Source organism: Podarcis gaigeae (genome assembly GCF_964106915.1).
Source record: "Podarcis gaigeae genome assembly, chromosome: 1".
Taxonomy (NCBI): domain Eukaryota; kingdom Metazoa; phylum Chordata; class Lepidosauria; order Squamata; family Lacertidae; genus Podarcis; species Podarcis gaigeae.
Window position 1 is genome coordinate 8,144,157 of NC_139678.1, and position 16,568 is coordinate 8,160,724.

The 16,568-nt window shown below is 44.3% G+C and overlaps 2 protein-coding genes and 1 long non-coding RNA gene across 3 annotated transcripts in view; 1 reads left to right on the top strand and 2 right to left on the bottom strand.

Annotated features, from left to right (window-relative positions):
• The window catches only part of LOC310844242 (potassium channel, subfamily K, member 16-like), a 68,267-nt gene extending 58,382 nt beyond the window's left edge, over positions 1-9,885 (bottom strand). Inside the window, exon 1 of the mRNA XM_083738105.1 lies at positions 9,719-9,885. Coding sequence (XP_083594231.1) covers positions 9,719-9,784 — 66 coding nt within the window. The 5' untranslated portion in view covers positions 9,785-9,885. The remainder of the gene's footprint in view (positions 1-9,718) is intronic.
• LOC310844206 (potassium channel, subfamily K, member 16-like) lies at positions 227-15,161 on the bottom strand (the record flags this gene model as incomplete). The annotated part of the gene is made up of 5 exons (XM_083738079.1): positions 227-614; positions 4,682-4,844; positions 6,687-6,850; positions 8,376-8,496; positions 14,967-15,161. The coding sequence occupies 5 exons, from the start codon at positions 15,159-15,161 to the stop codon at positions 448-450; spliced, it is 810 nt and encodes a 269-aa protein (XP_083594205.1). The 3' UTR covers positions 227-447.
• On the top strand, positions 7,197-16,347 carry LOC310844865. Its single transcript, XR_014564367.1, has 3 exons — positions 7,197-7,328; positions 15,078-15,217; positions 16,327-16,347. It is a non-coding gene; the product is annotated as an uncharacterized lncRNA (long non-coding RNA).
• Positions 16,348-16,568: the final 221 nt, after the last annotated feature.

Below are 16,568 nucleotides of genomic sequence, written 5' to 3' on the forward strand. Positions count from 1 at the left end.
CATATCTCCCCCAGTCCCCTCTTTTCCAGAATAAACATACCCAGCTCCTTCAACCACTCCTCATAAGGCTTGGTTGCCAGACCCTTGATTATCTTGGTTGTTCTCCACTGCACACATTCCAGTTTTGAGAATCCAGGTAAGACCCTCCCTTTCCTTTCTCTCCTTGTTGCTAAAAAATGATCAAAACACAGTACATATCCTGTAATGAAGAGGCATTATAATCTGATGCAGACAACCCAGCTATTTCACAGTTTATTAGGAATTACTAATTTATAGACCAGCGAGCCAGTTTTTAAGGAATCAGTTGAATGTCGCAATGCCGTATAATTATAAAAAGCTCAATGGAAGTTGTTAAGTATAACTGATTTTTATGTCAGACTCCACCTGAATGCAATGATAAATTCTCCTCCAGTGGAAATCTAGCAGACTGACTCCTTTGGGGCACTGTTATCTTTGCATTTTACTCATTTTTTGAGAGGCTGCTTTTGGATCCACAGGTGCCAGTAATGATGAAAACAGTTCAAACAGCACAGCTATCCAGGCCAGGCCAATGACGATCCAAATGGCTGCAAGCAGCTGGTAGCCCAGAAAATAGCTCCGCTCATGGTTCCTCCCTCGAGACACAAGAGAAAAGCGACAATAATGTGTGAGGAGGTGATTTAAAGGACCAGCCAACTCAGTTTATCTAAACTTTGTTAGGTCGTGTTCACACCATACAGTGGTGCCCTGCAAGATGAACGCCTCGCAAGACGGAAAACCCACTAGACGAAAGGGTTTTCCGTTTTGGAGGCGCTTCGCAAAACGAATTTCCCTATGGGGTTGCTTCGCAAGACGAAAAAATATTGCGAGGCCCCGCGGGTTTTTTCGCTCCCCCCCCTTTTCCTAAGCTGCCAAGCCGCTTAACAGCTGATCCGCTGATAAGCCGCTTAACAGCTGATCGCTAAAAGCCGCTAGACCGCTGTAGCGCTAATCCGCTAAGCTGTCAATGGGCTTGCTTCGCAAGACGAAAAAACCGCTAGACGAAGAGAATCGCGGAACAGATTCTTTTCGTCTTGCGAGACACCACTGTACATTTAAAAGACATTTCTACCATGGAATTGTGGGAAGATGAACACAGGAAACTGCCAATGTCCTTATAATTGCCTGTTCATGATGGTTTGGGCTCATGATGATGTTTGAGCCTGTAAAGGCTTTTGGATCACTTACCAACCCTTGTTGGAACCATATCCAGCATGGTGGCTGACACCATTAGAAGCATTTTCAATTTAAAAAATAAATATGTCAGGGAATTGGGCAACATATAACCAAGTAGTAAGACAAGAGCAGGGCCAGTTAAAATTGAAAACATTTGAAGAAATTAGGTACCATCTCACGGGCTGGCTCCAATATCATCAACTAAATAACATTTTTACCTTGGATTAAAAAACATCAGGCTTTAAAGAAGAAAAATCAAAAATTACTATCTAAAGTATATGATTTTTTACTAGAATGGGATCTAAAGGATGAACAAATAAAAGAACAACAGATCAAATGGGCCCAATATATCAGACATGCAATAGAACTAGACCAGTGGGGAAGACTATTGAAAATTGACTTCAGATTCACTTCCTTTTATTCTATAAAAGAGAACATGATGAAGTTGTTTTATAGATGGCACATGACACCACTGAAGATTGCCAAAATCTATAAGACCAAATCCAACCTTTGCTGGAAGTGATGCCCTTATGGTGGGAATGTGAAAAAGGGGGGGGGGATGAAGCTGCATCCATGAAGAATTTAAAAAGATGCTCAGAATATCTATAGAAAAAAACCCTGAGACATTCCTGCTGAGCATAGTCTCCACAAGATAGGAGAAAATTATTTCTATATGCAATCGCAGCAGCCAAAATACTGCTTGTAAAGAACTGAAAAGGAAATCACATACCTACAAAAGAGGTTTTGTTAATTAGACTAACAGAGTTTATAGAATTAGCAAAATTAATTACCGTACTAAGGTATCAAACACACCAGAAATTAAGGGCACAAATGGTTATGGTTCAAAGAATATATGAACAAACACTGCTCTAAAGATAACATGCTGATATGTTTAGACTAAGCTTTTAAGGTGACTTGCAATTACAGCGATAAATGATAGCAATGTAAATAAGAACTTAAATGACTCAAAGATGTCGAGTGCTGGTGGAGGGGAGTCAAATGGGTGTGGTACTTCATCCTTTTTTTCTTTCTTATCCTTTCCCTTTACTCTCTTTGGCTTTTGGGGTTAAGTGTGTGTACTTTATTGTTTGTTTGTTTGTTTGTTTGTTTGTTTGTTTATTTGTTTGTAAATATACTTAAATAAAACATTTTTTAAACAAAAAATGAATTGTAGGAAGACGAACACAGGAAAATGCCAATGTCCTTATTATTGCCTATTCGTGATGGTTTGGGTACATGATGATGTTTTAGCGTGCAAAAGCTTTGGGGTAGTTGCACTACCACATTTCCAATCGGTGCACATCCTATAACCTCCTGCTTAATAATAATAATAATAATAATAATAATATTTGTACCCCACCCATCTGACTGGGTTTCCCCAGCCACTCTGGGAGGCTTCCAGCGTATATCAAAACATTATAAAACATACAGCATTATGAACTTCCCTATACATTTACAGGTAGGTAGCCGTGTTGGTCTGCCATAGTCGAAACAAAATTTAAAAAAACACATCTGAAGAAGTGTGCATGCACATGAAAGCTCATACCAATAACAAAATAGTTGGTCTCTAAGCTGCTACTGGAAGGATTTTTTAAAATTTTGTTTCCCTATGCAGGGCTGCCTTCAGATCTCTTCTAAAGGTTGTGTAGTTCTTTATCTCCTTGACATCTTCCCGGTTCCCTGTAACCTCACTTCTTGCAGTGAAGGACCCACCAGAAGGCCCTCAGAGATGGACCTCACTGTCTGGGCTGAACAATGAGGGTAGAGTTGCAGTTCCAACCAAGAGAACGGTGCAAAATCACTTTCCAGGAAAACATACTGGGCATTTTCTTTTCTTTCATGTTTGATGCGTCTAGCCCAACCAAGGCATCCATGACAGATGGCCATCCAAGCTGTGCTTAAAATTCCCCAGGGAAAGGGTCTACCACCTCAGAATTACTGTCAGAATTTTTTAATGAATGTTCAGTCAGAATCTCCTTTCTTGTAACTTGATTGGTTTGAGTCCTACTTTTATAGTATAGTGTATTTTAAAATGGGGTTTAGAGTTTTTAGGGGTTTTTGAATGTTTTATGTAGTTTTTCAATTTCATTGTTCCGCATGGGACAATGACCATAAAGATATCGTATATTGTAAGAGCAAGAGAGAACAAGTCACACTCCCTACTCCATGTGGCAGCCATTGAGATATGTGAAGATGGCTGTCATATCTCTGATCAGTCTCTTCTTTTCCAAGCTAAACATAGCCAGCTTCTTCAACCATTCCTCATAAGGCTTGGTTTCCAGACCCTTGATCATCTTGGCTGCCCTTCTCTGCACATGTTCCAATTTGTCAACAGCCTTCTTAAACTGTGGTGCCCAGAACTGGACACAGTATTCTAGGTATGTTTTTACGACCAAGGCAGAATAGAGTGGTACTATTACTTCTCTTGATCAGGACACTGTACACCTGTTGATGCAGCCTCGAATACCATTAGCTTTTTTTTTGCTGCTGCATCACACGGTTGACTCATGACCAAGACCCCTAGATCCTTTTCACATGTACTGCTAGTAAGCCAGGTGTCCCCCATCCTATATTTGTGCAACTGCTTCTTCCTGACTAAGTGCAGAACCTTACATTTGTCCCTATTGAAATGCATTTGTTAGCTTGTGCCCAGTTCTCCAATCTGTTAAGGTCATTTTGAATTGATTCTGTCTTCTGTGGCATTAGCTACCCCTCCGAGTTCAGTGTCAGCTGTACATTTGAGAAGCATCCTCTCAATTCATTCAACGAAGCATTTATAAAGACGTTGAACAACAACAGGCCCAGGACAGAACACTGTGGCACCCCACTTGTCACTTTTTTCCAGGATGTCAAGGAACCATTGATGAGTACTCTTTGGGATGGCTATTATTATTATTAAATTTTCATACTACATAAATTAAAAAAGTAAGATACCCTTTCAATACAAAAGAAAAAACACATAAACATATATAAACCTATATCCTCCCCCCCGCCATAAATTCCCATCACCCCACCATATCACTCCCCTCCACCACACCTCAACTTCCTTAACTTTTAATTTCAGTACTCTCATTGCAATCTTTATGTTATTGAATTTTAAGTTCCTTATAGCATCCTAACTGGTTTTATACTTTCCTCTTTACTCCTTTAGTCTAAGCATAGCAGCATGTTCTGTTTTGGTTTGTTTGCCTTCTTATATAGGCAGTTAGCATGGCCATTTCTATGAACTCAGTTAGTTTGTATAACCATTCTTCTTTCGTGGCTGTTGCTTCACTTTCCATTTGCTTGTGTATATTATCCTGGCAGCTGCTGTAGCATATAAGAAAATTCCTTTCATTTTCTGAGGTATGTCTTTTCCCAGTTAGCCTAATAAGTATGCCTCTGGTTTCTTTTGTACAGATGCTTTTAACATTTTTTAAAGTTCTTCGTGGATAACACCCTAATAACCAGTTAAGCTCACAATATGAAAGTATTTTGAAAGCCTTACCTATTAGATAGTCTCCAAAACCAATGGTGCTAAGTGTAATAAATGTAAAATAGACAGCTTCATAAAAAGTCCAGCCCTCCATCCATTGAAAGAGGAACGATGGCAAAATAAGAAACATTAGAATTCCCACAACCACGAACACGAAAATATATCTTGCTGTTTTCTGAAAGATAAAGGAAGAAAAGAAAAGAAAAAAGACAGGTTTGATGGAACAGAACTCAGTTTTCTTGGCCTTGAGCCATGCACAATGATTTTAGGCTGCATTAACAGATAAATAATAATAATTCCACCCTAATTAGACTTCATCTGGAGCATGGCTTGGTGCTGATGTCATGATTTATGGTGGTCGAGCTCTACTGCCCTCTGGGAGCTGTTCAGGCAGGGGAAAGCCAGGATTTATGAGTAAGATTCCCGGCAATGCTCCTCAGATGGTTCTGGGGAGTTCACTGCATCCCGCGGTGTCGTTTAAGCCCATTTCTGCCAACTTGAAAGGCAGAATGGGTGTGCCCTGGGAAGGGTGTCCTTGCCATGGACGAACCTCTATCTCTGGCATGATTTGTGATCACCAGTTTGGAATATTGCCATTAATCATGAGGCACTCCTGAAATGGTATATGATAATGGGCTGCAATCAATCAGATGCCGAAAGGATTGGATTTGGTTCTTCGATGGTATTGGAATGTTTTTTTCCTGAAGCTTGAAATTACTTACAGCAGCCAAAAAGGAAAGGGGAGGACAAAGCACTTTGTGCTTTCATCCAAATGATTCTTTTCTCTCTTGTCCTCCACTGCAAAAATGGAATAATTGTGTGTAGCTGTGGCTATGGTACTTTCTTACCAAGGAAAAGAAGGGTGAGGCTTTGATTTATGCTTAATAAGGAATTTAACTAGGTTTTACTATGCCCCCCCCCCGACTGAGGCTGAATGGACTTTATTTTTAAATGATTGTTGGACCAGAGAGGAGTGTGAGGGGGAAATGCTGAGTAAAGAAGATAGAACGGATAGGATAAGAGGCTTGGGAAAAAAGGATTTCATTTTAGAAACAGGCAAGTAACTAAAAGCCTTGGTCTGTCGTAATCCCAAATTAACTTGGCAAACTTGATTTTCTAAACACTGAAAAAAATGGAACTATAGGGGAAAGTAATGTCCGAGTTTGTAATATCTAAACTGTGTTGTACATTTTGTTAACGTTTATGCATGAAAAGGTGACGATTTGTTAAGCTGTACATTGTACATTGTTAAGCTGCACATTGTTGCACACACCCTCGCACCCACTAACATTTTGGAGAATTAAGAAAAATAAATTCCATGAATTTAGGAAGATATATTTTGCAAATTTATACTGGAGCCAGTTTTACTAAAGGCAAACAGCTATGTTTCAAAAATATGAGCTTCTTAAAACAAATAATTTGGCGAGCTTCTCCCATTCCTATTTGAAGGCAGAGCTTGAATTTATCTTCCTCACTTATTTAGAGGGCATAATGCACATGTCTAATTTATTCTCGTCTTCCACCTCTTATCGAGGCAACTAATCATATATGCATATGTATATGCAATATAATAGAAGAAGAGCCCTGCTGGATCAGGCAAGAGCCCATCTAGTTGAGGATCCTGTTCTCATCAAAGCTGACATTATTATTATTATTATTATTATTATTATTATTATTATTATACCCCGCCTTCCCCAGCCAAGACCGGGCTGGGTAACAACCGATAATAAAAAAAAGTTGATTAAAATACAATTTAAAAATAAAGATTAAAATACAACATTAAAACATTAAGATGCCGCCTCTTCACAGGAGGAGAAAGGAAAAAGAAAGTGGGGGAGGGAATTAAATTGGCTCCAAGCCCAAAGGCCAGGCGGAACAACTCTGTCTTACAGGCCCTGCGGAAAGAAATCATATCCCGCAGGGCCCTGGTCTCATGAGGCAGAGCGTTCCACCAGGCCGGAGCCTCAGTCTGACTGGTCAGATTAGAAATCATCTCCAGATAAAGTAACTGAATTACCTTCTTTCCTTTCCCAAACACATTCCTTGCACAGCTTTCGAAGAGTCTTGACACTAAAAAGCCAATATAGTTCAAGCAGATGAGGCAGAAGGGGATTCCAAAGAGAGCAAAAATAATACAAAAGATCTGACCTTCTTTCGTTTGCGGAGAGACGTTTCCATAGCCTGTTGAAAGATTAAGAAAGGGTTGCAAAGGACGTCAGCAACTGTCGATTTGCCAATTGCCTAGAGAAGTTACAGAGCAGGGTCCCTACGAAGGGTTGTTTCCAGTGGAATGCGGCATGTACATTGAGACTGAGTGTTCCTTCCTTTCCTCTCTCCTGTACAACCCCCAAATCTGCTCCAGAGGATCCCCATACCCTCTGGAGCAGACATTGAGGATGCTCAGAGGGGTACAGAGAGGAGAAGAGGGGTCAGTTTCATTGTGCAAGCAGAGGTCTGTGCACAACCGAAATGGCAGCCTTGAATACAGCCCAATGTATTTATTTTATATACTGCACTCACCGACCTCCTTTATGCCGATGCACCTGGTGTTAGGATAATCATGTGGGAGCTTCAAGTCTCTCCCTCCTGTTCCTTGGACCAGACAGGCCCACTGTGGAAGAACTGACCTGAGATGCAATGGAAGAGGCCAAGTGTGCAGGTATGACTTTGGCGACCTTGTGAAACATTGGGTGAAATGGAGACTCATCATGGCAACCCTTTAAAAAACACACCAAATGATTGATAATATATTTGTCATGAAAATCTGGGGATCACTGCATTTTCATGATAATCAAAACAAATGTAGGTTGATCTGCAGTGAGGAGAGAGCGGAGTTCCTCCATTCGTGACCGTCATGGCTAAAATAAGTTGCAATTCCGAAGCCGCTAAACACTTTAAGAATGCTCAAGGAATTTGATTTCTCTCAATTCCAGTCTGACCTAGCCTTGCCTGTGAATTGAAACATGCTTAACCTTCAGATTTTTCAGTTTTTCAAAATTGGTTATAGTTATTGGATTAAACAATGAATTACAAAAAGCTTATTTGCTTTGGGATGATATGTCTTTGGTGATGAAATAGGGCATGCAAGGATCATCTTAGACAGAGGAACCACCATTGTGCCCAGATACCCCATAATAGCCCTCAGGGTAAGCTTTCTGCTCAGCAAAACCTCCATTTTAGTTTCCTTTGCAATTGGCCTCAATTAAGACTTGGCTGATCTATCTGCCAATTACTTCTAATTAATTCATTCTTATCCAGAGTGCAAATTGGCTTCTGGTGTAAGGAGAGGCATTATTTAAGAGGCTGAAAAACAAAGCAAAAAGCTTATCTTAAATTATCAATGATAATTTATTTGGGGAGCAAGTCCCACTGAATGCATAGGGTTGTGCTGAGAGGGATGGATTTGCATAGGGAGACGGGCATGGGGTCAGTTGCACCGGGTGGGATTTGAACTCGTTTCCCTAGCCCAACTATTTTCCACAGGGTAGTTTTAATAATGGTTTCGCCCCAGAATGGAGGGGAATAAATAACTAATCAGGGAATGGTCTCGTTGGGCATACAATAAATGAACAGGGAGGACAAAAATGAGATGTGAAGAATGATGAAAGAGCAAAAGCAAAACCTGCTGCTTAACACAATTTATCTGAGAGCAGTTGAATGCCCTGCATACTATATTCGGGGAGAAGCCAGAACCAAATGACAGTACCTATTGTGGCTAACATAGTGCCCACGAAGAAGAAAGAATTAGCGAAATCCCAGTTGCTGTATTTTTCTGAAGGGTGGGTTGCTGCTGGAATTATGCCTTTCCGAACAGATCTTATTAATTTCTGCAATTGAAGGCAAGACTCAGTTTGAATATTCCAGCAATAAGAATAGCCCCTCCTCTGATTATCACCAGATACCGCTAACCAAATCACGATGCATTCAGAAGGGAAGTTCTTGTGGATCAGTCCAGCACGTTCTTCCCCCAGGGGCCAGCCCAATGCTCATGGGAAGCCCACAAACAGGACCTGAGCACAACAGCCCTCCCCTCACTTCTCACCCCCAGTAACTGGTAGGATTAGGGCTTATGCACACTCAACGTTTTCTCCACTCTTACCAGGCAAAGGTCCGCACTCCAAGGGGTGCTTGTTGTGGTTTGCACCAAGCTTTCCCAGTGAAAACTGTGGTCTATGTTTGAGTTGTTGAAAGTGATGCAGTGGTTTCACCCTCAAAGCTTAGTGATAAAGTAAACTCCTTACACAAGACTTGAAGACAAGTCTTGACTGGTCAGTGTTGTGTATTGAGTCAAAGGATTTTATATCTGTATTATTATTGTCTGTAATTGCATTAGGGTAAAGTAACTGCCTTTTGGTTCCAGAGGGTACAGCTACTATTGGTTCATTTAAGCTGCTGTATTTGGATCCTCTGACTTATTGGTTGCCTCCAAAAGGCAGGACTGTGATTGCCTGATATTGTTCCCTCCAAAATGTATCCTTTCTAGCTAGTTCCCTGTCCCTATAAATGTAGCTCTCCCCTCCTCAAGTCTCAGTCTTGTTGCTTTAATAAAGAAGTGTTACTAGAGAGCTGTCTCCAGCATATTATGTCGAGAGCTGAAATCACAAACCCCACGTCACAACAGTCAGGATGGCAACTAGGGCTGTTTTTCAGCAGGAACTCTCTGGAACTCAGTTCTGGCACCTCTCAAGTAGGCGCCTTTGCCATTATAGGAGAAGGAGGGAGGTGTTCATGGTGAGTTCCGATACCTCTTTTCCTGGAAAAATAGCACTGATGGCAACACTATGACAAGCTTTATTTGTTATATCTCAAGTTAAATACTAAGTGTTTCTCTCTTTCCTCCAAAAACATACACTCCATCATTTTGCCTAATCCTCCATGGGGATAACATTCCACATGCAGAAGGCAGGCTCTATGCTGGCCACAGATTCTGTCCCCACCTCAATTCCCACCTCCTAAACTGTATTCCCCCCATATATACTTTCTGACCTCTCGAACTCTGTTGTCATGCCACGGTCATCTCTTTTCAGTCTTGCTGAAGTAATGCCTTACCTGTATGAATAACTCCACCTCTTCTGGGCTGAGATTGGTGTAGCTCCAAAAAAATTCCTCCTTCATGTAAAATGATGCCGCCTCTTCTACTTTTTTGTGGTGATCATTCTCCAGAAGCTCCTGAGCACAACAGCCCTCCCCTCACTTGTCACCCCCAGTAACTGGTAGGCATAGGGCTTATGCACACTCAATGTTTTCTCCACTTTTCCAGGCAAAGGCCGCACTCCAATAGCACTGATGGCAACACTATAACAAGCTGTATTGTTTATATCTCAAGTTCAATACTAAGTGTTTCTCTCCCTTGAGCCCAAGAGAGGGTTTGGTCTTAGGCATTGAAATATTGTGTTGTGGTGTGTCGAAGGGCTATGAAATATACTCAGAGTCGCAAAGTGATTTCATGCTCTTTATTCAGCTCATAGTGGTGAGGAGGAATGAATGAAAGTCCCCTCAAGGTATCTGCTTTATATACATTATTTACACAATGGGCTGCACATGATTGGCTAATTCCGGAATTCTACTGTAAGCCAATCAGGTTGTGGATTCACTTAAATCTGGAGCATGATTGGGTGGTTCCTGCCAACCAATCATACTGCTGCATTGTTCTAGGACCAATCCGACTGCTGCATTCTGAATCCTATTGTTCTAGGACCAATCAGACTGCTGCCTTTTGGATCCTATTGTTCTAGGACCAATCAGACTGCTGCAGTTTGGATCCTATTCGACTCAGTACATAACACCCCTCCCCTCTAAGTTCCAGTCCTGCCCGGGAGGTCGCATTCATAGTCCTCAAGGTACGCTGGCGGCCTACGTGTCCGTTGCGGCCTGTGCGTCACAATCGTCTGTGCCTCTGCTGTGGCCTCATCTACTGGCAGCTGTTGATATGCTTGGGCCAAGTCCAGCTTGCCAAAAATTTTCGACCCAGCCAGGGTAGCAAGGACATGGCTGACCACTGGCACTGGGTATGCATGGGCCGTGAGGGCCTTGTTTATAGTACATTTGTAGTCTGCGCAGATGCGGACCGAACCATTAGGCTTGACGGGTGTGACGATTGGGGTTTCCCAGGGGGCATTAGGCACCGGCTCCAGCACTCCTTGCTCCACTAGCCGGTCCAATTCCTCGTCTATACGTGGTTTCAGGGCGAACGGGACCCGGCGGGCCTTGAGCCTGACTGGTCGTACTGCGGGGTCAAGCTGTAGAGCAATGGGGGGGCCCGTATACTGTCCCAATTTCCCATCGAAAACCCCTGGAAATTCCTTGCATATAGCGTCCACATCCACTTGTAAGGTAGTGTGGTTCACTCCGGTGATGGCTAGTCCCAGTGGTCCAAACCATGCCAATCCCAGTAAGCTAATGTAGGGGCCCTTGACCACAAGCAAGTCCAGTTGCCGCGTCCGCCCTCGGTATTGCACCCTGAAGGTCCCCACCCCCATTGTGGGGACCTTACGTTTCTGGAAGTCCCGGAGGGTGAATGGGGCCGGCCTGAGTTTGGGACCCCCAGTAGGACACAGTTTCCTTAAGGTCCTTGCCGAGATTATGGATAGATTTGAACCCGTGTCAAGCTCCATGCGGCATGGGGCCCCCTCTATCCGTACCTCTACATAAATTTTCTCTATGTTGGGGTAGGGCAACTGGTATACCTGGAAGTCCGTGAGCTCCGTCGAGTTGCCTTGGTGCGTTGGGCCCCGGGACCTGGGGCTCTTGGATTGGTCATCTGATGCCTGGCGTCGGGTGGGCCGAGCCTGACACACCCGGGCGATGTGTCCCAATTTTCTGCACTGCCTGCACTCTGCATTGCGGAAACGGCAGGTCCTCCTCTCGTGAGTTTCCCCGCAGCTTGCGCAGTTCCCTCCTTCTCGTCGAGGCAGCTGTGGTATGTGGGCTGCTTGAGTGCGCTGCTGTACTCGGTGCACCTCCTCCCTGTCAGATCCTGAGTCGTCAGTGAGGTCTTCGTGGTGGACCCTCGGTTGGGATGGCAGGCTCGGCCGTGCCTCTTGCGTCGACCTCTTGGCAGCTTCCGTTGCCAGGGCCTCCTCCAGAGCGACCTGGAACGTTAGGTCCTTCTTAGCGTAGAGTCGTTGTTGCAGTTTCTCATCCCTCAGGCCACCGACGAGGCGGTCACGAAGCATGTTCTCCAGCTCTGAGAAGTTGCAGAACCGGGCGGCTTGGCGGAGAGAGGTCACAAACCCAGTTATGGTTTCCCCAGGGGCTTGCCGCTTTGCATAGAAGGCATTTCGACGAGCCACCACTGAGGGTTGCGGCGAAAAGTGCCCCTTCAGCTGTTCCATTATTGTTTTGTATGGAACAGTAGCGACGTCTTCAGGCGCAAGGAGAGCCCGGGCGATTTCAAACGTCTCCTCTCCGCAGACGCTGAAGAATATCGCCCTCTTCTTGGCGTCTTCTTCATCGGTGACCCCTTTGGCTTCTAGGAGGAAAGTGAAACGGGAGGCGTACGCTTCCCAGTCTCCCGTTGCTGGGTTGAACGGCGAGAAGCTGCTGTCGGTTGCCATTCTGAGTTCCTTGTGTCCCGGAGCTGAAGCCTGGATACACGGTGCGAGGCAGCGGTGCGGCAGGTGGCGGTGCTGCGGTGCTGTGTGTGGCAGTCAGCTCAGCGGGATCCCATCCTCGTCGCCAGTGAAATATACTCAGAGTCGCAAAGTGATTTCATGCTCTTTATTCAGCTCATAGTGGTGAGGAGGAATGAATGAAAGTCCCCTCAAGGTATCTGCTTTATATACATTATTTACACAATGGGCTGCACATGATTGGCTAATTCCGGAATTCTACTGTAAGCCAATCAGGTTGTGGATTCACTTAAATCTGGAGCATGATTGGGTGGTTCCTGCCAACCAATCATACTGCTGCATTGTTCTAGGACCAATCCGACTGCTGCATTCTGAATCCTATTGTTCTAGGACCAATCAGACTGCTGCCTTTTGGATCCTATTGTTCTAGGACCAATCAGACTGCTGCAGTTTGGATCCTATTCGACTCAGTACATAACAGGCTAGGTGTGGCCATCGCCTATGCCTTCAATTTTTGGGTATTCCGTTAAAGGAATCTGGCGGTCGTGTATTCTGTCCGATGCCTGCTTGGCGGGAGGCCATGGCACGACCCTCGGTGACATCAGAGGAGAGTTTATAGTTGGATTAGCATCAACAGGCTCCACCTACTGGTGAATAAACCCCCATGTTTTAGACATCCAATGCCTAAGCCAATACCTTTTCACTGCTGTAATCAATAAAGTTGTGGCCTTTTCTGGCCCATTAACCTTATATCACGTGTCCTTGTGTATTCATTTCTGTGCTGGTCCCGGGGGGGGAGGTTACTGTTGGCGTAGTCAAAGTCCAGTCCTGGGTCACTAGCCTGGAAACAGTTCACAAGGAGTGGGGCGAGGTCTGAAGCCGGAAGCCGGGCGGGGACAGGAACACTGGAGGGTCAGGTCTGGGTCCGGGCAGGAACAGGTACTCAACAACGACGTTGCTCCCGCAACCTGGGACCGGGCTGACTGGCCTTTATCTTCTCGGAGGCCAGGGGCGGTCCCGGCCCCCAGGAGACCCGCCTCTCCTGGCCTTAAGGCGAGCACTCCTCCTGGGAGAAAACAGTTCCCTTTGCCTCTCTGCCCTGAGCCTCTGCAGTTGAGGAGAGGCCGAAGGGTTACTGGGCCCAGGGGGAGACTCACCTGTAGGCACTGAGTCCTCAACCACCTCTGGAGCCAGAGTGGATTCATCTGGTGCCTGCTCCTGAGGATCCGACACAGGTGCAGGCACTTCAGAATCAAGGTCCTGCCCCAGTTCAGCCGGCCCTGGAGGCGGGGACTCCTGTGCCAGCTGGGATTCTTCCGGTTCAGCCTCTGAATCGGATTCCCGGGCCATCACAATTTCACGTTGCGGGGGTCGGGTCCTCGAACCACAACATACACTTTAGTAGCAATGCATAAATCATTACCCCTTGGCTTGCCTGTCTTCCTAAATTCTTTTGGACAGAGTCTGCTTGGCTCTCCCATATTCTCAGTCAACAAAACAATGGTGAGACTACTCCATCTCCCACCCTCTGGTCTAAGGCACAAACACACTTTTCAAGGCAGTTAACCAGACAATGATTCAGCTTTTTTGTGACCTTGAACAGAGTCACCTGTTTTGCAGTTGCTACTTGACATATGTTCTCCTTTCCACGAATTATTCTTTGCAAAATATGTTTCCCAACAAATACAGTACGGTCATACCTTGGTTCTTGGACACCTTGGTACTCGGACATTTTTGCTTCCGAATCTCGCAAACCCAGAAGTGAGTGTTCCGGTTTGCAAATGTTTTTCATAAGCTGAACGTCTGAGGCAGCTTCCGTGCCTTCCAATTGAGTACAGGATGTGCCTGCAGCCAATCGGAAGCCACACCTTGGTTTTTGAATCGTTTCAGGAGTCAACGGACTACTAGAACAGATTAAGTTCAACAACCAAGGTCTGAATGTACAAATATGAACAAAAACCCACCCTTCATAGCTGAATTGTAGGAAACATAAATTTGGGGTTTCCGTGGCAATGTTTCAGCTTTTCTGTGACCTTGATTGGAGTCACCTGTTTTGCGGCTGCTACATGACGTATGTTCTCCTTTCCCTAATTTATTCTTTGCAAAATACATTTCCCAACAAATACAGTGCTAATACTAACAAAAACCTGCTCATTATAGCTGAATCGGAGCAAAAGTCAATTTGGGTTTACAATGGATTGCTGTTAACAAGCTGGTTTTCACGAGGAAAGCCCCAGAGTAACGAAATGGTCTCAGACACGGAGCTTTAAATCATGGCCAGGCCTGGAGAGAGTGGAAGAAAGCTCAGTGTGGAGAAGCCCATGCTGCCTCCAACAGTGTTGGCAGAACACAGCCATAAATGGTTAGTAGCCATTCATTGTCTTATCCTCCATCAATTTGCCTAACCCTCCATGGGGATAAAATTTCACATGCAGCAGGAAGGGTGAGTCCTTATGGCCCTATGCTGGCCACTAATTCTGTCCCCGCTACCAGCAGGAGTTTTGACCAAACTGCAGGAGGCAGTGGAAGACAGAAGTGCCTGGCGTGCTCTGGTCCATGGGGTCACGAAGAGTCGGACATGACTAACGACTAAACAACAACAATTCTGTCCCCACCTCAATTCCCACCTCCTAAACTGTATTCCCCCCACATATACTTTCTGACCTCTTAACCTCTGGTGTCATGCCTTAGTCATATCTTTCAGTCTTCCTGAAGTAATGCCTTACCTGTATGAATAACTCCACCTCTTCTGGGGTGAGAGCAGTGTAGTTCAAAAGAAAATCATGTTTCAGGTGAAACACTGTATCTATTACTTTTTTGTTGTGATCCTTCTCCAGAATCTCAAAGACGAGGGCCCCCATCACCACGTAAGTCAGGAAGCCAGCCAGCAGTATGACGCCCTGTGCCTTGCTCACACGCATGTTGTTCTGTGTGGGAATGAGGGCCAAGGAAGAAGCAGACACAAGAACGACTATAGGTTAGTAAGCAAGTCTTGACCCAGACTCAATAGTACAGCCCCATAGCTGGGCACTCTCCATAGCTGGACCCAAGCAAACCAAATGAATTTCAACAGGGACAAATGGACGGTTCTGCACTTAGGCAGGAAGAACCAGATGCACAAATAGAAGATGGGAGAGCCAGTGTGGTGTAGTGGTTAAGAGCGGTGGACTCGTAATCTGGTGAACCGGGTTCGCTTCCCCGCTCCTCCACATGCAGCTGCTGGGTGACCTTGGGCCAGTCACACTTCTCTGAAGTCTCTCAGCCCCACTCACCTCACAGAGTGTTTGTTGTGTGGGAGGAAGGGAAAGGAGATTGTTGGCTGCTTTGAGACTCCTTGGGGTAGTGATAAAGCAGGATATCAAATCCAAACTCTTCTTCTAAGTAGCAGTACATGCAAAAAGGACCCAGGTGTCTTGGTGGACCACAAGCTGAACATGGGTCGACTGTGTGTTATTATTACCACAAGATTGATCTAAATTAGCATTATTAAACATCAACAAAATGTATCATGAGTTATCAATGTATATCAACAGATAGCAGTCATTGAACCTGACCTTGTGGGGGAAAGACAATGCTCTTTAGAACTGTATCACTAAGCATATTTACTGTCAGGTACACAATTCTGGAGACCCACAATTGAAAGTAACTCCAAATTGGGCTACCTTGGAATATTCCTATGTAGCACTGCAAGAAAGATGGGTGGCACTCGGGACTAAATTCATTAATATTCAAGATACTATTGAAAAAAATAACATTAGTTCAAACTATATGGCATCACATGTTCAAAAAATATAAATTTGACCTTTTCTACCATGACAAAATGGCTTTGTGGGGAAACACGTCTTTAAAAATCTGGAAATACTGTAATAGGTTAAGATCTGGTGAATTACAATAACAACTCTGTAAAGTATAGAGTTTTGTGGTTTTTCACCCCATCTCCCCCTTTACGTTGCCTTCTACACGGCTGCTGTTTCTCCCCCCAAAAATGTCTCTACAATATGACATTGCAAGGATGCTCTGAGGACAAAACCATATGTGAATATGTTGCTAGGAAAACTAGGGGAAAATGTGCTTCATGTTTTATAGGTGTCTAAAATAAAAGTTAGACAGAAGTGCCTGGCGTGCTCTGGTCCATGGGGTCGCGAAGAGTCAGAGACGACTAAACAACTAAACAACTAAAAAACAACAAAATAAAAAGATTATACTGCCTAAAAAAAAACACTGCTTCAATAACTTCCCGGGAAAGTTGTTTGGAGTGTTAAGATACTGCATGTCAAAACACACTTTCTCTTTCCAGGTTTGTTTTAGGGTTTTTTTAAAGAAATACA